The 22582-nt window shown below is 41.7% G+C and overlaps 3 protein-coding genes across 7 annotated transcripts in view; 1 reads left to right on the top strand and 2 right to left on the bottom strand.

Moving 5' to 3' along the window:
- Positions 1-13483, bottom strand: part of bru2 (bruno 2) — a 57559-nt gene extending 44076 nt beyond the window's left edge. For 3 of the 5 annotated variants that reach the window (XR_010653429.2, XM_036812879.3, XM_036812881.3), the window contains exons 1-4: positions 13010-13483; positions 8295-9354; positions 1403-1623; positions 6-88 (exon numbers count right to left, since the gene is read on the bottom strand). Coding sequence is in view for 3 of the 5 variants with exons in the window: in XM_036812879.3 (XP_036668774.3) it covers positions 6-88; positions 1403-1623; positions 8295-9073 (1083 nt within the window). In the remaining 2 variants the exon portion in view is untranslated. Of the gene's footprint in view, positions 1-5; positions 89-1402; positions 1624-8294; positions 9355-13009 lie in introns of those variants that run through there. The other 2 variants (XR_011605881.1, XM_036812886.3) reach the window with 2 other exon arrangements.
- Positions 2134-3656, bottom strand: LOC108014108 (ribokinase). The gene is made up of 2 exons (XM_017080136.4): positions 3496-3656; positions 2134-3442 (listed from the first exon to the last, which is right to left on the bottom strand). The coding sequence occupies exons 1-2, from the start codon at positions 3549-3551 to the stop codon at positions 2191-2193; spliced, it is 1308 nt and encodes a 435-aa protein (XP_016935625.3). The 5' UTR covers positions 3552-3656; the 3' UTR covers positions 2134-2190.
- Positions 13484-17887: 4404 nt separating the features above from the next.
- LOC108014137 (uncharacterized) lies at positions 17888-18087 on the top strand. Its single transcript, XM_065862843.2, has one exon. It carries the CDS (start codon positions 17888-17890, stop codon positions 17996-17998), a length of 111 nt encoding a protein of 36 aa, XP_065718915.1. The 3' UTR covers positions 17999-18087.
- The last annotated feature ends 4495 nt before the right edge of the window (positions 18088-22582 follow it).

Genomic DNA, 22582 nt, shown 5'->3' with positions numbered 1-22582 from the left:
CTTACCCCATCCAAGGTCTTGATATTGTGCAACGCATCCTGGGCGCGCAGGGCGGCCTTTCTTGTATAGTAGGTGACAAAACAGCACCCTGCAAACGAAAATGAAACAATACAAATCGAATACAAATCAAACGAGTCGATAGACAGTAGCACAGAACATATGGTACAGAACGAACATTATATATATACTGTAATATATATATAAATTTATCGGATGCATTAGATATTATTTACTGGGGACCATTACAAAGTTAAGCTCTTATTTCGATAACTATAGTTTTAGCTATTTTATCATGCATCCGCGACTGGTTGATCGAGGCTTAAAGCTAAATAGATATAGACCTATATCGACATGCAGAATTTTGGACACGAGACGAGCGCTTCATGCAAGCCATGCGGAGCGAATGGGACATGGACAAAAAATTATGAAGACTACAGAATGCGGAAGGTCAAGGGAAAATAAAAATACTATTTTATTTAAAAAAAGTTTTTTTGAAGAGTATTATCCTAGGCTTATGCATTTTAACTACTACGACTTTTCTTTGCAAGTGGTCGGGTTCAATCCGTGTTGCTTTTACCAAAAGCCCAAATATTCCTACATATTTTTCCTCTTCCTTCGAATATTATTACTTGTTCATTTGAACGTATATTTAATTCCGATATATATTTAACTGTAGTCACCTCGAATTCTATTGTTTATTAAACGTTAAACCTTTCCTAAATATTTGTTCGGCTAACAAAAGTCTTCTTTATACTTTTATCGGATTACTTACGGAACTTCCAGAAAGTTAGTACACAACCCGGCTCTTCTGACCCATCTAAACTATCCACTGCTCCATTACGAAGATTAAATTATAATCCTCCTCCGCCTGGCAGCCATATAAGCCACACGCCTCCCTCGGTGGATATCATCGAGTTAGCCGTGCTCGAACACCTTGCTCTGAGGATTAATCCACCCATATGCACACTTTTGGCCAGGATCAACCCCTCTAGACCATAAATATGCATAATGGAATTTACCTTTCGCTTTCGAGGAAAGTTTGCAAGCAAATGCGCATATTATTCTAATACAGCCAAAAATTAACCAGAGCAACATGCTCATGTCCTGCATCCTGCCAGTTTGTGAGTGTGCGGAAGTTTTTCCCGTTTATACACGCACAATTATGGCCAATTACCCTGGCTGAAACTTTGGCCAACGCCGCATTCCTGCCCTCAGCACCTGTGCTGGGGGCAGGTTTTAATGTTGATGGGTTCGCCATCAGCATAATCATATTACTTGATGTTTATCGGCACAGCCCGGGGACCCAAAATTGATGGACATTGTAAAATTTCATTGATCCCTCCCCAAATAATGCCCCCATTTGTATGCCCCGGAGCTAGGGCTTCCATCTTGAGGGACTCACCTCTGCTAATCGATGTGACCTTGTCCCGGAGCACATTCAGTGTGTGCACGGGTCCGAACTGCTCGAACATTTGCCGGAGCCTGGTCTCGTCCCAGGTCTTTGGTATTTGGCCCACGAACATCTTGATATTGTCGGCATCCGGCTGATCCTTGATCAAGTCCGGACTGCTTGATTCCATAAGTTCCATTTTGACGCAGCCTACACCCATGGGACTTTGGTTGCTGCAAAGAAGAAAAAATATTCGAGGTTATAGTACTTTTTTAAATCTTATAAAATTGAGTGCGTTATGTACGACTTTATGCAAAATCAAGAACCAAGTTGTTACAAATTAAGAACACCTATTCAAACTAGACCATAGACATTTGCAATCCTGGTCGAACTCCATCTATCATTCTTTGTTTTAAACTCAAACCCATTCTTATTTTCACGGAATCGCAATGTAAAAGTGAAACAACATAACTTACATAAAAATATACCATATATATTTTCATCATGATTTTTAAGGTACTCATAGCTTAACGATTAAGCATTAATTTATGCCATAAGCCTATATCTATGCAAATCTTGTGTGTGTTCAGCTCACATCTTCAATCTTGGGTAAAAGCCAACCATAACCTTAAGTTTAAGGTAGAAAATAGACTTCGATTTGTCTATAAGGCCACCAAGAATTAAGAGAATCGAATTAATAAAAGTAAGTAATAAAAGTAAATAACTAAAACAATCGCTTTGGCTCCCTAAAAAATTATTTCATATTTTTAAAGGACATTTCTTGAGACTTAAAATATTGTTCATGTTTTGTTGGAAGGGGGCTCATTTGCCGTCTCCACGGGCTTGGCGGGTTCCTTAGAAGTCTCCTCTGCTTTTTGAGGCTCTTCGGCGGTCTCCACAGCCTTTGGAGGTTCTTCAGGTGGAGGAGGTGGTGGTGCTGCTTCCGCAACAGGTTCCTCGGGAGGCGGAGGAGGTGGTGGTGGTGGGGCTGCTTCTGCTACGGGTTCTTCGGGAGGCGGAGGTGGTGGTGGCGGTGCTTCTTCAGCCACTAGTTCTGGGGGCTCTTCAGGTGGAGGTACTGGAGGTACTGTTGCTGCGGCGGCGGCATCTTCCTCTGGTTCTTTCTCAGTTTCCGGATTGGGAGGAGGGATGACATTGAAAGTGGGCGTCATATAGCACAGATCATTTTTGGCGCTTTCCCTGCCCGGAAAACTGGGCTGGGTGCCTCGGCGACCCAAGGAATAAGCGGCACAGGAGTTGGCCGCACTGATGTGATGCTCTGTGGTCAGCTTGGGAAACCGAGCAATGTGATAGGCCAAGCTGCCCAGAAAGGCATCTCCCGCCCCCGAGGAATCGGCCAGGTGTGGCACATCGGAGGCGGGCACATGAGTGCACATATCTCTGTTCTTCTTGGACATAAAGACCGCTCCCTGGTCGCCCATGGTGATGATCACGCACTTGGCTCCCTGCTCTATGAGATTGTCGGCTGCCTCTCGGGCCTGTTCGAGGGTTTTGACCTCCTCCACCTCGGTTAGACGAGCTGCCGCCTCCTGGTTGACCACTAAAATACTGGGCAAAACGACCATAGCGCCGGGAATGTCCTTTCTCAAGGGCGACATGTGCAGTATGGAAACTCCCTTGAACTGCCGCAGCGCACACATTGTGGCATTCATGTCCGCTTCCAGTTGGCAGAGGAGCACCTTGGCCGCCTGGAAGGTCTTCTTGGCGCGGCTCACATCCTTCCCGGTGAGAAGGGCATTGGCCCCCGCCACGTTGATCTTGTAGTGCTCCCCCTCGTCGGACACCGCGATCTCGCTCATGCCCGTGGTATTGTTCTTCACCTGCTCGACGTGCTGCACATCCACCTCGTGCTGCTGCAGGTGCCTCAGGTAGTCGTCGCCGGACTCGTCCTTTCCCAGTTTGGCCACCAGGGCGGTGGAGCCCCCCAGCTTGGCAGCTGCCACACACTGATTGGCCCCCTTGCCGCCGAAACAGGTCTCCATGTAGGTTCCGGCGACCAGTTCTCCGGGTTTCGGCAATTCCGCGACATATCTGAGGGGTTTATGTGGCTAACCACTGATCTTACTGTCTTGGGGGAGACTTACGTTATGTATTCGATGTTTGCCGACCCAAAGACCACCACATCCAGCGACTTTCCCATTTAAAGGCCGGCGTAGGCCCACAATTTTGAACAGTATTTTATTGAAAATGTTGCTTTGGAAAATACCTACATTTCTGAAGTGTAACAATACGTAATCTTATAAATGTTTGTAGCAATATTTGACATTGTTATTTTTCTGTCCTGTGTGGAATAAATCACTTTAATCCGTAAACAAAAAGTTTTAAAATCAATTAATTTAGCATTGAGCCTGACGAGAGATGCTAACTGCTTCTATTTCTCAATTAAAAAATGTATTTCCATCACTCGCAAATAAAGCGATTGCAAATCTCAAGTGGAAGTTCCCAACTTTTTCATTGAACTTTCATGGACAACATATTGTTTTGCCGTCCCTCCGGTTGCTAACTCCATTTGCTAATGACCATAAAAAGGGGAGGGGGATAACAACAAGCCGGACCATTTGTAATCGCCATCCTTGTCTGATGCGATACCAAGTTGGCTAACAGCATAAAATACAAATACTAATTGTTATTAGCAAACTAATCTAATCTAAAAAGTTGTAAACGCAGTTACTTTTGTTTTGTGGCTGACCAGTCTCCGACTCTGGATTCGAGGAAGGGGGTTTGGGTTTTCCAGGGGATCTTTTTGGGGGACGTGGGTCTTTGAGTGACTGGCAACGCATTGAACGCTCCACTTTGAGGTCACTTTCAGCTGGTTTTTGTGTGCTGCCGAAAAAGTTTTCCCTTTTCCCAGCCGATGTTGTTGCTCCTAATGGGGGTTTATTGGGTGCTCTTGATGGTGTACGAAATTGACTTTTGGTTGGCTGTCAATTTGCTCGGGGGTCTCGGTTACGGAGCTGATTCGCCGTAAGCAGAAGTTGTCAAGCAGTTGGGCCAATAAATTTCAGCACTTAATTGGCTGAGCCAGTTAGTTGGGTAGCGGACAGACAGCGGGGTACTTAGATGTATATTCCGGATGTGATTGAGATAGTTCCCTTATTTTACAAAGTCAAACTGCACAAATTATGTATTTAACGTTCTAGTAAAGTGTTTGTTCTATTATTTAATTTCATTGATTTTAATATTCTGAAACTGGTATAATTATTGTGAAAACGCATTTCAAACTTAAATAATGGAAAAACTGTCATAAATAGGATTATAACCATTGAATGTTAAACTAAGCATAAATGGTATATGTAATAAATAAATTCCCAATGGGCTAAAACAAAACAAAATTTTGTTCGTGAAATGCCTTAAAGGGTCTTAAAAAACCAATACAGAGATATAAGAGAGATAAAGAAAAAACATTTATGAGGTCAAATTAAATAAGTAACTATGGTTCTTTAAAGAATCTTTAATACTTTTTGTTTGTGTGTCGGTAAAAATCTCTAAAGGGTTTTTAATAAACAAATACAGAGATATTCGGATAAAGAGAAAACATGTATCATTAAATCTTTAAGACTGTTTGTTTGTTTATTTGTAAAAAGCCTTACAGGGTTTTTTTGAAAGGAATAAAGAGTTATGTATACGAGAGATAAAAAGAAAGCATTTACGTAGATGTTATAAAGTATTACCTGTGATTCTTTAAAGAATCTTTAAATACTTTTAAATCGTGCTTGTAGGGTCTTTTATGAATAACAAATCTTGAACAAAGTTTCTTCTAGTTCGTTTTCGACCATTATCATTTAAAATCCAAATATTTAATGGAAAACAATTTCAGCATTGCATACTTTCAGGCTGACAATTGAAGTGGCCATGTATCTTGGCAGGGAGAGACAAACTTCTCCCCTGTTTCGGTACATTATTAACTCAAGCTATCGCACGGAGTCATCTGAAACGATGCCATTTAGGAAATTACTTCCAATTTACTTTTAAATTTCTTCATTTTCCAATTTCCTGCGTAAGTAATTCCAGCGCTTGCAGCCGCCATCCATCTACCCTTCCTCCCTCAGCCAGTTATGAACTGCCTCCGTCCCCCAGATGAAAACCCCGCGACACTCAGTGAAAAGCCCCTGAAAAGCGGTGCGGCAGCCGCGGGCCATCGAATGACAAAACGAAATTAATCTATTAGAGCCGAAACGAGGACGAGCCAAATTGTCTATGTCAAGGTGATAAATTCAGGCCTGCCTGCAGGTGAATAAGCCAAGATGGGGGCTTCGAATCCGGAACCTGGAAAGACCTAGCAAGGCAGGGGTGCCAAGGTAATCCATCGCGATTCTTTTGCCTAAAGCATAAATCTCCAAACGGGAGGCATTTACGTATCAGCCAATTTCTCGAGTGTGTTAGCATAAATTTGAAAAATAAAATCTAAATACAAAACCAAATAAAATAAAAAATGAGCAGCGACAGGTGTGTTGCCCCTGGAGTCGGGTAGGCAATTATTTCAGCCGGGCGCGAATCCATCTGGGAGTCAGGTGAGCGCACCCCCAGTGCCAGCTCCCAGTAACTATCTTTCTGCCCCCATTCTCCCGGATTCTCTGCGAAGTTCTCCTCGCAGTCTCTCGGGGCTGCTCCTCTGCATTAATAATTCAGTTTCATTTAAATGCGACCAGGCTTAATGAGAAAATCGCCTGCGGTGGGAGCTGAAGCGCGTCGGAAAGTGAGAAGGGCGTGGGAGGAGAGCCCAGGGAAATGGGGAAATGGGGATTTGGGCCAGGACAGCAGGTGTTTTCCAGCTCCGCCGCCAATGAGCTTGATGATGATGCTGATGACGATGTTGGTATCGCAGCTCAATGCGCGAATCAACAGCTTGAAGCCTCGTCGAGGGGCATAAAATGTCTCCGAACAGTGAGTCAGACATATATTTTAACTTTACTATCTTGAATTAGAAATGGTGTGGCTTAAAACTAATTTAGAATTTACATGTTAACAGATCAGGGACCGAAATAATCATTGGGAGTGCCATATAAATCTCTAGGGGTTAGAATCAATTCTTACAATGAAGAAAGGATAGTCTCGACTCTGAATAAATACGTTGTATTTCTTAGTGCAAAACAAATTGTTGCATACTTTCAGACACCTTTGATTATTTTTTATATTTTTTGTATGGCCTTCTACGATTTTTTTGCATTTCATTTTTCGATTTAGCTGTTTTGTTAACACATTTTCAATTTGGCTGTTAGGAGTAAACAGGAGTACAAAGTGTGTTATTAAATAAAGCTCACAAGCAATGAGTATTTGCAGTCCCTAAATATACTATACATAATTCCAGTTAATTTATTTTTTTAAATATTTTGGTCTTAAATTTGGAATCTAGTATTAGCGAGATTTGCGTGACTATAACTATAGCATTTTTAATTTGGCTAAGACTACCGAGGCTTTGTAAAACCAAACTCTGATTACAAGCTATGTAAAATGTGCTGTAAAACTCTTTAAAGCTACATCGAACCCCTAATTGATACTTATGAAGGTCCTTTGACCAGACTTTACTCTCGTCACCTTTATAACTCTATTCTCAACCACTGTGCACTGCGGCAATATGGCCATGACGTGGCACTTAATTTATGATGGCAGTTTGTTATGCCGCGCCTGTCACAACAAAAACAAACAGCTCAGAGATAGAGGAAGCAGAAAATACATATTTACAAGAAGTTGGGGATGGATAGGGCAGCAGCCCCTGCGTTGGACACAGGCCGTATAAAAATGACCCAACATAAATTTAATAATTCCTGCTTTATTATTTAATGGCCGAGCACGACAGCAGAGAAAGCCGGATGGATGGTAGTTGAGTTCTGCACAGAAGAGTCTAGTTTCCAACGATTTCTTAATGTGATCATTACGAAGATGCTATGATATTATAATTACAATGTCCTGTCAATAATCATTCGCCATTACCGCTGATGACTTGGGCTATGTGAAAATTGTCGCCTTGATGGCTCCTGCCAATTAATAACATTAATGCAATGGCAATTACCATTAGCTACTTGATGGCGGCCGCGACCTTCCACCCCCTATCAATCCACCCAATATACCGCCCACCCAGCCCACTGGCCAATGCACATTGTCACTTATTTTAATTAAATAAGGCTGGCAAGTGGGCCGCCAACGGATTCAACATTCGGTGGGAACTTTTTATAATTTCCGGGCGAAGGAAGCTCTCAAATAGAAAATGTGGCGCACGTCCGAGAAATAACCATTTGAAATGTGATAGCCAAAGTTGTCTGGGGGTGGCAGGTGACGTCCTGGGAAGCTATAGGAAATTGAAATGCTCCATAACGGCAAGGTAATATGCAAAGTGATAAGCAGCGAAGATGTGGGGACGAAGCGAGTCAGGCTCTTTTCCGGGGAAAACGTTAAAAGAAAATTGAATATTATGAAATACAGTAAATATGTTCTTATTTTCATATACTTCAAATAAGTTTCAAAACTGTGATGATGGATCAAGATTGATATAGTTAATAAAGAGGAGGTTAGGAAAACTTTTTCATCAAGTATTCTGCAACCCTAAAAACTTGGCTTTTATTCCTAGCGAATCGTAGATACATTTATTTAAGATATGTTCTTGCAACCTTTTTGAACGTAGAGAAATATAGGTGTGTGACACATTCAACTCTGTCAAAGTCCCTTTTAAATAAATTTAATATACGAGATTTCTGCAAATAAACCATTGCATACTTCGTAGAGCGCACTGAAAATGGAAGCAGCTATCTGCATTTCCTCGATTTTCCGTGGAAAATTACCGGCTGCAGCGGCAAATCATTTGAGTGTAATTAGCAGTCATTAGCCAGCAATGATGCAAAAAAACCGGGGGCAAGAATTCGGATTCGAACACGGGGAAAGCACTCACCGATTTGGGCCGCTGCTGGGCGGTGGGGCAACAACGGGTGGTGCGGGGGCAACAACAATCGCACCGCCCTGGTCGCCTAATGAAGTTCTGGAATTAATGCTGGAATTCAGCTGGGTTGACGGTGCTGCTGCTGCTGCTGCTGCGGTTGCTGCGGTGCCTGGTGTTGCTGCTGCTGCTGCTGCAGATATTGCTGCGATTGCTGTTGCTGCGATTGCCGTTGCTGCCGGCAGTGCCGTTGGGCTGGAATTTATTTGGTTGTGCAAGAGTGTTTCAAACAATGTTGTCGACATTTTTGCCGCTGTTGCTGCCGGTGCCGTTGTTGTAGATAATGCTGCGATATTGCTGTTGTTGCCGGTGGGCCGCAAATAGGGATGGAAACTTTTTGCAGCCCCCGTAAAAGTTGTTGTCGCTGCGATGGCACCTGAAGTTGCTCCCGAGCTCGTTAGATTCTCTAAATAGTCGTACTTGACCGGCAGTACCTGCTGATGTTGCTGTTGCTGCTGCTGCTGGCTATTGTTGCCGGTATTTAAATTGTTATTGCTGTAAAGACTATGGCTGTTGCTGCTGCACTCGCCACTCGAATTGCTGTTGCTGCCATTAGCAACATGGGCAACAGGTGCCGTTGTAAGCATTGTTGTTGCTGCAGTTGCTGTCGAGTCGCAAGTTGCCTCTGATGTTGCTGCTGCCGCTGTTGCTGTTGCTGTTGGTGTTGCTGTTGCTGTTGCTGGAGGATTGCCGCTCAGTTTATCCGCGTGCAGACTCAAGGATTGCAACATCATTTATTACACCTTTGCTTTGCTTTTATTGCCAACTCCTGCAGCTCCTGTCGCTAATTACTTTTAGTGCCGCATTTGGCGTCGCTTGCTTTTTAATTTGCTTCGGGTTTTAGTTTTATTAAAATTGTATATTATTTTGCTGCTGGCAGGAGGGTCCTCTTTCTGTGTTTAGTTTTGTACCCCTTTGTTTATCCTTTCTTTATCACAGTTTTTTCGCTTTACAATTAGCCACTGCGTTTTGCTCTGTTGTGTAGCTTTTAAAAAGGGTTGAGCTTGAGTTGCAGCTGTAATTAAATGGAGAACAAAGTGTTTGCTGGTTAAAATACATGTATTAATGTTGTACTATTGAGAGTGGTAAGCGGTTAAAAGATAAGTGAAAAAGATAAAAGCCGAGAAAGAAAATAAACTAAGTGTCATGGTATTATCTAGTTTAGTAATAAGACGTACTTAAAATATTTAATTAAAATGTACACTTAATTCCATGTATTTCCCATCGGGTTTTAAAAATGAACAGCCCACGCAAATATTTATTAATGTTTTAAGTATCCTATAGGATAAACCGCAGTCAAAATGGCTGCCAGATCCTCCGCTTCGCCCCCAAACCACGCCCACTTTAGCTAATCCCACCGCCCATGGAGCCTAACTGCATAGCTAAGCGCATTTGAATGGAAGCATATTGACTGACAGACTGACCGCAGTACTTGGGCCACTCGACTGTCTGCATTCAAGGGTCCGCTTTGACTCGCACACGGAGTACACCACTACACACACTCGGCATATAGATACACACTAATGCAAGTGCACTGGGAAAAATAAAGTTAAAATTTGAGGCAATCAATATAAATTGTTTTCACTTAAACTAAAGTAACTTAATTAAATAAAGTTTAATCTGATTTTAGTGTGAAGAATTTCAATTAGAAATAACGAATCTTCAAGATATAAGAAGATCTTTGAAGATCAGTAAGCTTTTAATTTCTGAGCTCCAAGCTTAACATCCTTAAGGAATGAAAAATTGGATTTTACTCACAAATTCGAAAGAAGATAGTTAGGGAGATTGAATTTCAAGTGTTATAGAAATATCCATTTCATACTTATGCACACATTTTTTCTCCGTGTAGATGTTGGCATCTGCCGCTAAACAGATAAGCATTTCGAGTGCTCACATAGTGAAGAGCGAGAGCTCAGTTGGCCGCATAATGTTGAAGGCTCCAGCTAATTAGTTAAATTGAAATCAAATTATTTGTTGTCGCACTTGACTGGCCACAGGCATGGGCGCCTTAATTAACGCGCCTGCACATACACCGATTTCAGTAGATATAGATAGATGTAGGTATATGTGGACTGAATGGTGGGTGGTTCGGAGGAAAGCATATACACATGGTGTACGCGCAAGGCGATTACGGCTAGCCTTATTGTCTTAGCGCCTGAACAGCCGCATTAAAGGCTGAATTTTAGGCACTTTAAGCTTTTAAAATATTTCATAAATACTTATTAAATACAATTTGTACATCTACTAGCTTATTTTTGGAAAAAGTTTGTTTGACTTCTTTGTAATGTTTGAATGTTGTAGGTACTTAATATTTTAAATTAGTTGTAGAACATGTTTTCTATTGATATAAAGGTTATTCTAAGACTTTACATCTACTAGTTTCGCCTTTTAAATTGACTCACGTACTTTGATAACTGTCCTTAAAATATTTACGTGCGACGGTTCATGTTTCAAGATCCATTTGTCTAAATTTAAGGTTCACTTAAGGCACACACTTTGAATCCACCCTCACTTTGGCCCAAAATTCTCCCGTTTTCCAGATAATCGCCACGAAATTCGCCGGTTTTTCTATTATTTTTTAATAAATTTCGACGCTTGCATATTTTCGCGCTTTTCCTTAACTTTCTCCGCTTATTTGTTTTCGCAGCGCGCTCCAGTGCTCTGTTTTATTTTTGGCTCCGTCCGCTCCTCTTGGCCGGGCTGTGGCAACTGTCGTCGTCGCCATCATCCGCATCCGCATCGTTGTCGTGCCATGAGGCGCTTGTTGCATCCCCTGAATTTCCCCCCGAGCTGAGGCAAGCGTGTTGGGAAGGCAGTCATCGGTTCGCCAGCGGCGTGCTCCTGCCCCTGCTCCTGCCACTGCCCCGGCCACGCCCCCTACCGCCCACCTCCTGGCTTCTGCGGATCCTTGCCACTTGCCACGCGCTTATCCTAGCGCCATCAAACGATGTCGACGACAACAACCTCGACGCCAACGTCGTTAGAGTGAGGGTATGCGAGGTATTTAAGGGATATTTTGGCTATATTATCAAGAGCCCAGTAGATTTTCTAAACCCTCAAAAATCTATGAAAATAAGATTGATCCTTTCAAGCCCCTTATCAGATTTATCTTTGGCCAAATATCATTTAATGCCATGAAACACTACATAAACCAAGTAAATGTTATGATACGCATTGATAATTTAATTCATCTAAGTCAGCAGCAATCTAACAAAGCCCCTAACTATTTTACTAGACAGTGCCCTCAGAACCACACAAAAATTAATTTTAAAATTTAGATTTTTATAAATTTTAATACTTTTTACTTATTACAACATACCAATATTTTAAAATCTGGAAAAAGTGTATATCTAGCAATAGAGCATCTACCTTTCGAGCAAACCCTCCACCTGATTACCCCTGGCTGCTGCATTATGAGCAGTTATGGCCGCTGTTGCTTTTCGTACTGCCACATCGGCTCCAGCAGCTTTAACGCACATAGAGCCCAGGGATATAGATATGGGCGGAGATCGGTGGGGGACGGCAGCCAGCTGTGCCATCCTCATCGCTGCTGCTGTCACCTTGTAATTTTATTTATCTATTGATTATTGAGTATCTCTTTTCTATTTATTTGCCTTTGTTTGCCCACGCAGCGTTGACAGAGAGCTACCCCCAAAGGCAGGGCTCAACCCCCAGTGCCTCAACCTCAGCCCCTCAACCCCTCGACCCCCAACCCCTGGCACCCTTTGGCATTTTTATTAAACCAGATTCCAATCCGCCCGTGTGTGGGGCTGTATGTGAATACAAGTTGGGCCCCTGGCTGTTTTTTAATTAACTTTAGTGACAATATTTTGCCCAGCTGCCTTTGAGCTGGGGAAACGCACCAGGCAACGGCCACCCAAAGCACCCACCAACCCATCAACCCACCGGAACCGAGAGATAATCAAACTTTGCCCATTGTATGCAAATGTGGGCAACGGAGTCTTGGTCGTGTTCTTGGTCCCAGGGCCACTGTGACCCCGATTCTCGGTGTTTTCTCTGTCAGCGTCTTTCCATTCTGACAGTTGACATTTCGTAAAGATGTCACTTGTCCAGGGCTGCACTGTGAACTGTAGCTATAGTCGCTACATGCACTATATATCTCGCAGAGGGAGTAGCAACACATGTCTCGTTCGCACATCCCCATATGTCCGATTCACATTCCGACCCGCTCGCTCTGTTTCCCATTCACTTGTTGAGCGAGTTTTCTTATCTTATCTCGAGTTTTATACGTTTGCTTTATTGTGGCTTTGCTTTTTTCCCTGTTTTTTGGGGACAATATGGTACACATTCATACGCATATCCAAGTAACTGGAGTTACTGGGATCCGGTGATGAACAGGTCTTTATCTATAGTTGCAGACAAACTGCAGATAGTGTCTTAGTTTCAGCAGAAGTATGACTAATCCCGAGAAATTTGCGGAGAGACAGGTGAAGATAGGTGGTTATAACTTGTAGAGTAGAGCTGGGTAGCACTTTTGAGATTAAAAGCTTAGCCCATACAATGTGAAGCAGTTTTTGTTAGTAAAAGAATTATTCCAGTGCGCATTTACTTAATAATAATAAATTATTGGTAAATACCTCAAACAATAAAAAAAAATGTAAGCGAACTGCTTTTGATTTATCTAACTTATATGAGAAACCCATACTCACATTTAAGGACCAATATTTGTCAGTTATCCTGCAGATAGAACTGCATTACTGTTCTATTTCGGTTTTTCACACACCTTATGCCACAATTCCCTTATCTAGGGCAGATATCAAGTGCGTTTATCTACAGATATCGGGTAAGTCAATCAGGAAATCACTCGAAAAGCACTCGCGAACTGCACTGATCGAAATCGACGAAGGAGACGACCGCACGTAGGCGCCAATGGAGAACAACTAACGGAGCCAAAATTCCAGTTCCGATTTCATAACTCTCGGCCACAAAACGCTCAAAAAAGCGTTATCTGCTGTCTGATAAGGGCTTATCGCATAATTGCTCGCTGATTGCCGTCAGGTAAATTTCACTTTGCCAGCTCTCACGCTCCAGAGTTTTCTCTGGCCAAACATTTGCTCCGGCCGGAGAGGAGTTCTCCCGCTACCGTCGAGTCGAAATGTTTTGGGCTTTGTTTGGGTTTCCAAGCACAGGTTGTCGAGCTCTTTAATTGACTATCTTATCGAGCCCACGGAGTGCATCGACTGGGAAAGGGGAAGTGTCATCCGTCAGAGCGGGCTTGGTGCAGCAAACATTCGGAGAAACTCCCTATCCAAAACTCATGACGAAACCCAATTCGAATTGCAGTCCGGGAAAATGTCATAAAGGAGTCTATGCCGTCACTGCAATTACTTTCCAACTCTCGACTTCGCGCTCCATATATCCGCACTATAATGCTCATAAATATAAACTAAACTCATGCGAGTGGCCGCTCTGAATTTATATGTACGGATATATCCCTCGGTCCGGGTCGGTCCGTCCATCAGTCGGAGTGTCTGTCTGCAGGGCCATTACACAAATACGATATACGAAATACGAAATACCAGTGCCACCGGCGTGGGAGAACCAATGAGCTTGCCACGTAGCCAAAGCCAAAGCCAAAGTATCGATGAGTTTCGAGTGGGTGACTTGTGGGGTCGTGCGACCGGACAGCCGTTCTCAGCCGTGGCCATAACATGGACTCTCTCGCCGGTCCGGTCGTCTATATACCATACCATATATATCCTATGTAGGACCGGTAAATAACCGATACGTGTCGGCGAAGGAACCTGGGTTTTGTGGGTTTGTTTGTCATTGTGCCATCAAATTATAATAAGCGACTATTTAGTGGTAAATGTGTGTCACTTTACATACGGCCTCTGTCTACTTCTATCTCTTTCGATCACTCTCTGTTGCTATCCCTTTCCGCCCCCTCCCCAAGGATATAATTATGGGGTTTGGGAGGTGGACAATTCGTTTCGACCTGCCTCGACCGGAATCGAAAACGGAAAAATCGAAAATTCAATTATCTATTCATGGCTTGAGTTATAACTTGGCTCTATTCCTGGGCTGACCAATCATGTGCTGCCCATTTATGTGGATATTCTGATATAAGCACATTCAATTAATATTAATCAATACCTTTCGCGTAATTAAGGTAATTTTATAGATGTTTTTTCTAGACCTTCATTCACAAACTTCAGCTAACTATCAGCCGACAAGAATTGCTTGCCGAATTTTTTACGAATTTACCAACAGTGTGAAATAGTATTTAAAGAGATTAGTGAATCATTATATTAAAACAAACACAAACTCCCGTGTAAAGATAGTAAACCCATTAAAGCCCACCCATTAGAGTAGTTATATAAAAAAGATATACACACTGCATTCAGGCTATATATAACCCCCACCACAGCGACTTTTGGCCAAATATAAATTAACGCAGTATACCAAAATGTTCTGATACCAATCTGCTGCTTATCGGGAGCTAGCGTCTGTACCTAACTGTTTACCGATTTATCTAATCTGAGATTCTTATCTCGAGCAATTACTCCGCACTTCCTCCGATGCCAGGTGCCCCTCTACCCCCACGGCACCTCCAAATCTACCCACAACTCACGGGTTGCGACAGACACAGTGGGTCACGTCTGCTTCTAGCCACCCACAGGTACAGTGGGTGCAAGTAAATGGCCGCCATAAAAAGTCAGCCATTGAAATCCAAGATATATGCTTGTGTTTCTGTATATGGATAGTTACTTCTGCCCCATTCGTTGCCCCCCGTTTACACAGAGAGAATAAACAAGAAAACTAATCAATAGATATAATGATCCTCAAAAGGGTTGATAGGTTTAAATGAAAAGATTTATTTTTAGGCACTAAGAATAATTCGGAAAAATCCCATTAAAGATTTGTGTGCAAATATAACACAGTAAAATATCCCACAATATGGTTTTCTTTTTGACAAAAAACAAAATCCCTTATTTGTACTCTAAAATTTCTCTATAACAAAAAAGGTCGTATATAAAGCCAAGCTGTATAAATCAATAAGGATTTGTAAATGTAACTCTTACATTATTATTATTTATTTTCTCGGAGTGTCCATGTATGGCAACTAGTAACCCTTTTTCTTCTTGCAATTCGATTTTTTGTGCCCTCAATGGCCGCCCCTTCTGTTTCGGTTGCCCCGAATAGCGATCAATATTGAATCGAATTTGACCAATGGTTATAGCCACGATTCGACGGACAGACTTTGGTCTGTCTGCGGGCCAGAGTGCTGGTTAAGCGGAAAATGTTATTTAATAATTTACACCGGAGCGTTTCGGTAACAGAAAAACATTGAGTCGAAATATTAAACGCAACACCTTCCTCCGGCAGCCAGCATTCACCCCAAGTATTCGCTGCGAGAACCCTTCAATTCCAATAATATTATTAGAAACTCAACTGGAAAATCGAAGTTGAAGAAACCACAGGAATGCGGTTGAAAATGCAACAAAAGCCAAAACACAGTTTAGTGGTTGAGTAACGACAACGGCAGAAGCCAGGACATGGTCGTAGTCCTGGGCAGGCTGTGGGGGGGTCGGCAGACCGACGGGCCAACCGACCGGCCGACCGACAGACAGTGGACTACTAATAAAGCCAGGTGAACGCAGGTGGAGGCCAGGGACGTCGGCCAGGGCAGACAAAAGGAAGCACAAATAATATAAATTAAATGTGGGGAAATCCACCCCCCCCCCAACATGGCCGTCGCCCACTCGAAAGAAAAGCAAGCTGAGTAATTATTTCCGGCAGAGCGGGCAGCCCTGGGGAAAGGCAGGTCCTGGAGGAGAGTCCTTGCGGTTTGACTGCAACACATGGCCGGACACTTAAACCGGAGTGTGGCAAACGGGGTTGGAAAATCTATCTGGGCAATAATTTCGGTTGACATGCTTGCGGTAATTATTGACCGTAATGACAAAACCGTATACGAATCCGGCAAATGGGTACTCCCAACCAAACCCAAACCAATCCCGAAACCCTGACAAATTGCTTTAGTTTTTGGGGTCAGCTGCTGGTGGATTGTGTGAGTGTGTTTGGGTCTGCTAATTGGATACCGTGATGGACATCAGCTGATTTTGGGATCGACAAAAATTCAGCCAAGCCCACCTCTAAACAAATAAAAATTGTCACCGCCATCGAACTATAAACAAGCGAATTGTGAACCATAATTTAAGTCCATTTCATTTTATTTGCACTTGATGCGCAAGATTTATGGACCACTGGCCTATATATAGCGATATTAATGGAACGGAGCTGTCGAACACAACACAGCCCGAGAGTTTGTCCAAAAACCAATTAATAATTTTCTATCGCTTATTTTTGGAAAGCTCTCTTTGCTTTCTGTGTTTCTTCTATTTTCCGCGATCTATTTTCCGATTTTTTGTGTGTTTTTGCCGAACTCATTTCAATGCCGGCTATTTTTGTTGCAATGTGGCCCACATGTTGGGCATTCGGGGGATAATAAATATTGAATGCGACCGACAAAGTATCCCAAAGACCTATTCCCAAACGATCAGCTGGAATTTCTACAAGCTTTCCCTGTAGTAAACTACTTACTTCAATTGGCTCTAGTCATGTGGGGGAACTTCCGTAGACTAGAACGATTTCTTTTGTGTGACAAATTGGCCGGGTGATTGTGTTTGCGAAGATCCAAGATGCCAGGAGACACACGACCGATGACGCGGAGGAGACCGTTGATCGCGTGAGTTGAACGACAAATGAATTCACTTGATGGGTGAAGTGCGAGGTCAAATCTCTCTTGGATGCCGCAGAAAGAACGCACTCGCAGAAGCACAATTCACAGATGAAGATACAGATACGCACACGAAACACGCTGCAGATACAATGAACAACCAATAAGCGAGGCAAATTAGCAACACTCTAAGAACTCACTGGTTTGTATGACATTTGAAACGCACTTTAACAGTTTTAGTTTTGAGCTTTAATACAATTTAAATTTATTTTTTTCGATTTTTCTTTGGTGTTATTGATTTTGGCGCAGGATGTACTTCGTTGGATGACTTTTTTATGTGAGATTTTATTTGAAATTTGATTCTTTCAATACTTTAACTAAAATAATTGTTTAGGGTATTTTAAAATCACTTTGTTATTTTTTTAAATACACCTTTGGGTTGTTTTAGCTATTTTTTATTTACTAACAAGAAGTAATTTAATTTTTAATACGCAGTTTCACATTCTTTCTATACTTTTGTATTATTTATGAACAGCATTTATAGATAAGAATTTTATTTTACCTTGAAACCTTGTATTTTCATTTTTTAATTTTATAATTCTTTTTTCCCTGTTTTATTTTTAATGCAATAAAATATTTAAGGCTAGAACTACATTATTTTTATTATGTTATGAACTTTTGAGATCACTTCTTTACACTTTATGGCTAGAATTTCGTGCACTTTTGAGCTGGCACTGCAAGTGACATGATTTCCAAAAAACTGCACTGGGCCACAAAAATATTATTTTATATATATTGCACTTTATAGCCGTGTGTTTTTCTTTTCGGGCGTGTAAAAGTGAAAATGCGAGTGGGCGGCGACGAACCGGCGACGACGATGCGCGCGATTTTCTCGCGTGGGGCTGGCGGAACGTTCAAGATGGCACTGCCGGGCGATCCACGCCGATCGACTTGACAGTCCATGGAGCCGCCCAGCGGACCCGTCGTTATTTATTCCGGAATATAAATTAAAGGTATAAATAATATTTCGCGAAATAAAAATTATGCATGTTGTATTTATTTAGAATTTAATTGAGTTTGCCGGGGGCAGTCGGCGGCGTTCGGGGACCGGTCCTGTTGACCATAATTTAAATCAAAACACAAATTAATTTGTCGCTCCTCTCTCGCTGCACTTGCTGCTCTGTTTAATTTCTCAAGATTCCGCGGAAAACTGTCAGCAAAAGTCCACCGGACAGAGAGAGAGGAGAAAGTCGTGGGCGTCATCGGAAAAACAGAGTGAAAAGTCGCATCTCTTCGGATCGCAGCCCCAGCAATCTCCGATCGATTTGCAGCTTTTACGAGCTGTCCGAGCAGAACCAAGCGCAACCATGGAATGAAGCATCTGTTTGTCTTTTATTTACGACTCTTCCTAATTTCTGCCGATGGTCCAACAATGCCAGATCGGTGTTTCCCCGCCATATAGGTGATTTTCCTCTATTATTTTTATTTTCCCGTGACATGTTGTCAGGCGGATTAGTTTGGCCGTTAGTTTGACAGGCTCTATAAGTAGACACTCAAGTGGGTGGCAATCTAATTTGGCTGCGCTGCTCGAACAATTTGAATATTGCTCGGGGGATTAATGGGTGTGGATATGACCCATTTGGGTTGCACTCTATAAATTAAACGACCACAGATGATCGCTGCCAATACTTGTATATCAAAGAAATTGTTGTAGCTTACATAAAAATCTTAAAAATTTTACTTCGCTTTTTTTACGTTTTTAAAACTGTGTCAAGTGCCAAAGTGAATTATGTGGGCGTTTACGAAGAAGCTGAGAAAAATATTATTTAAATATTATAATTCAATGTGTCGTAGATATTTTTTAATACATTACTTAAAAAGCTAGCAAGAAATTTATAAATTTGTAGTTTTAAGCAAAGCTTAAAAAATGCATTATTTTTGGCAGGATGATATGGATATTTCTTCCCCTAAATTATATTATTTCCATGCAAAACTTCATTCATTTTTATTCATTCAATTCATTAACTACATCAACAAGTGTCCCCTCCAAACCGAGAAGTTCCCTTTAAATCCGGCCCTGATAGTGAATAACAACACTTGTTAATATGTTATCGTGTGATTTTCCTCCCACGTGAAAAGTTTCCCATACATCCCTGGTAGATTTCCCTCATGTCATTCATCGATCATTCATCTCACAACATTGTCAAGTTCATTCTTTCTTCCCGTTCCCATAAATCAGAACAAAAGATCTTATTTTATCGCGCAGCCAGTGGCATTGTTAGGGGTCCGAAAAAGGCTAAAATTAAATGAAAATAGCGAATTATTCAAGGCATTCACTTGGCTTTAAATGTCAATGGTTGCAAGTTCCATAATCCGCTTGTTATTGCGTTTTAACATTCAGTTGAAATTATGGAAGTAGAGCCCGGAGAATATAAGAGTCTGAAAATTGTGGAGAACAGGGAAAGGGAAAATAGCAGTTGGCCATCTTCAAGACACTTAAGTTTTCTGCAAGCTTTTGGCCCTTCTCTGCATTTCTGGTCAAATAATTATCAGCGGGGAAACCAAAAACTTATGCATCCAAGGAATACGGAAAAGTTACGACAACGAAAATACCTCGTTTATACCTTACAAATATATATAAGGTATATTGATATATTGAGATATTGTTTTGACTTTTAACTACATATTGTCGAGGTCTATACAATTTATTTAAGCCAAATTGTTAATGCAGCTTGTTACTTCCTCCACTGTTCCGAAATCCCTTCTTAAATAATTTAAAATTATATTTGAAGAAAATATTTTCTAAGAGACTCAGCCAAAACGCTATACAGGGTACGCAAATCCGAAAACAGCAAGCATAATTTTGCACGTGTTTCGAATAAGTGGAAACTTTCCTTTGGCAAACTTTGTGAGCCACCACCAATACGACCACCATTTACCCCTTGGATAGTTCTGCGGGCGTTTAAAAATGCGCGACCGCATTCATTAGAGCAAATGGCTTAAATACTTGGCCAGTCGAAGCTGAACTGATGAATGGCAGCTTAAGATTCGGGATCCAGAGCTCCCCCAACTTCGACTCCCGGCCCACGGCATTTGTTTGTTTGTCTGACTTTGGGCTCTGGGGCCTCGGATTAAGTTTGCTCGCCGGGTAAAGTTTCATATTCCTCCTTGAGCCCACCCCCAGTGGATCTGTGTTATCGCCATGGCTGCATACTTTGGCCGCCCAGTGTCGAGCAGCTGCGAGTGCATTTGCCATTGCATACTTTCGGGCATCTCGGGCGAAAGTATTTGCCTGCCGCTATTGGAATTTGCAAATATTCTTATAAATTATTATATCAAAGTTCGGCATTACTTATGGCTGGCTGCCTTCGACAGCAAACTTTGCTTTACTTTGCACACTTTTCCTGCAGTTCGGCTCACTCTCTCCTGCTTGACACTTTAGTGTAATTAGTTCTCGTGCGGTTGCAGCTTTGCGGGAAAGTATCTTTGGCTTTGGGACGGGTGGTTCGGGCTTCCCTGTTTTTGCGGCTTTTTCATGCCCTTTGATGTGGCAAAAATTTCAATTAATGCAATGCAAAATACTTTTAAACTCCCCTGCCCTACTTCTAATCCAAGGATTATGAAAATCGCTCATGTGCCGCGAGCAAAGATTGCGTAAAATCCAGAACTAATGTATTTTATAATGCTTGATTGAGCAGCCTGGAGGTGGGTCTATAAAATATTGAACTTTCTATTGCATGTCCTTGTGGAAAAATATATTTAAATCTTGTGGTTTGCTGGATTTTGGTGACTAAAGGCTAACTTTTAAGTTATTTGCAAAGGCATAGTTAATATAAACATATTTTCTAAATAATTTAAATTGTAAATGGTATCTTGCCATGTTACTCTTTAAAGCTGCTCGTTCTATATTATTTGTAACATAATTTTATCAAGCAATCCGACCAAAAAAACAATTAACAATTATCATTAGTAAGTTTGTCCCATATCTCAAATTACTAAGATAAAAAGGGAAGCCATTCCCCAACGAAAACTTAATTTTTTGGGACGCTTTAAAGAAATTATACTTGACACTTTTCAATTAGTGAAGAAAGTTTATTTTAATTGTGACAGTAACACGTTGTTGCCATCGCCACCCAGCCCAAAAAAGCAAGAACAACACGGACAAGTTTGTCAGGACAATACAAAAGCCAGGCAAACTAGGGCCGAAGTCAAGGAGCGCCCTGGGAGCCACAAAATGTCAGAGGAAACTTTTCTGGCCAAGATTAATTACAATTGAAAACAAATGAATGCAAAAACGATAAGCAGCCGAAAGGATTTCCACAGCAAGGCAGAGGGGTAGCGGGGAAAGCCAAATGGAAATGAAAACCCAAAACTCAACTTTGCCAATCAAGATAGAAGAGGGAGTGAGGCGGCCGAAGGAGCTCTAATCAGAGGAATGGTGTTGAAATAAATGTTCACACCTACAATAGAAGCCAGAAGTGCAAGAGCATAAGCTGCACACTTGGAGAAATTACTTATGACCTATTTATGAGGGCCAGAATTGAGTCAACTCAACAGTTAATAGGGGTATTGTTTTATTTAAAAACATTTCTTATTATCAAATGCAAGAAAATTAAAAAATATATATATAAATATATTTTACTTGTTATCTAATCAATAAAGAACTTTAAATGATAGTAAAAACATTTATCTCTGGTAATCATTTTTTCTCAAAGTGCTGGTAACAACTGCTGGCTAGTCCAGTTTTTTGGGGACTCGAACTTTTGACCGAAGGAGGTGGCAAAGTTTTGGAGAGGTTCGCTGGCTGGGGGAACATTTCGGTGGTCGGCGACGTGACCTGTTTAGTTTTAGCAAGGAGCTGCTCTATTTCGGTTTAGTTTTAAGTTTTTTATTGGGTGTGGGTCTTTTTTGTTGGTAGAGTGCCAGCGGTCAATGGGGCAGCATTAGCACCACCTAACCCGCAGTGCAGTGTTTTCTGCCCTGGGAAGTTTTCGTGCATAAATCATGAAATTAATTAATTTTGACACACACTCCCCTCGGCCGCTCTCTTAAAAAGTAGCGCCATAAGCAACTTCGCCATCAAAGTATTTTATACTTCGTTCTTTTCCTTGCAGCCGCTGCTCTTTGCCAGAAATTAAAAGTAGAATTGAGAAGTGAAACATCAACACCAACAACAACTAAACGGGGAAAACTTGCCTCGCCACGCAAACTTTTCCAACGTGCAGCAGGGAGCAGGGAAAAAAGAATCAGGTTTGAAATATGTGCAAAATTCATTCAGTATTTGAAATATTCCAAACTTGCTATAAGTTTCGTGTGTTTCGCCTTTTTTCGTTTCTTCTATTTTTTGCCAGTTTTTTTGTTGCTGCCAAAAATAAAACTTGCGCCGTGAGTTTAATTTTATTCATGCTGCTAAGTGAGTGTTGAGTGAGTTTTCTGGAAAAAAATATAGTGGAAAAAGAGGTGGGAGTTTGAGCGACGAAGCTCAGGCAAAGTTTGCGTCCAAAATGGTTCACTATTTAATTGCATAATTTCAGAGCAG

The sequence above is a fragment of the Drosophila suzukii genome, chromosome 2L, assembly GCF_043229965.1.
Source record: "Drosophila suzukii chromosome 2L, CBGP_Dsuzu_IsoJpt1.0, whole genome shotgun sequence".
NCBI lineage: Eukaryota > Metazoa > Arthropoda > Insecta > Diptera > Drosophilidae > Drosophila > Drosophila suzukii.
The sequence above is the reverse complement of the archived record's forward strand: the minus strand, read 5'-3'. Positions and strand labels throughout refer to the sequence as shown.

Excerpts from the sequence above, each read along its gene's own strand:
- LOC108014108 (XM_017080136.4), bottom strand. The coding sequence starts at position 3,551 with ATGGGAAAGTCGCTGGATGTGGTGGTCTTTGGGTCGGCAAACATCGAA. Across the intron at positions 3,443-3,495 it reads GCAAACATCGAATACATAAC|ATATGTCGCGGAATTGCCGA; the intron begins GTAAGTCTCCCC and ends TAAACCCCTCAG.
- LOC108014137 (XM_065862843.2), top strand. The coding sequence starts at position 17,888 with ATGCGAGTGGGCGGCGACGAACCGGCGACGACGATGCGCGCGATTTTC.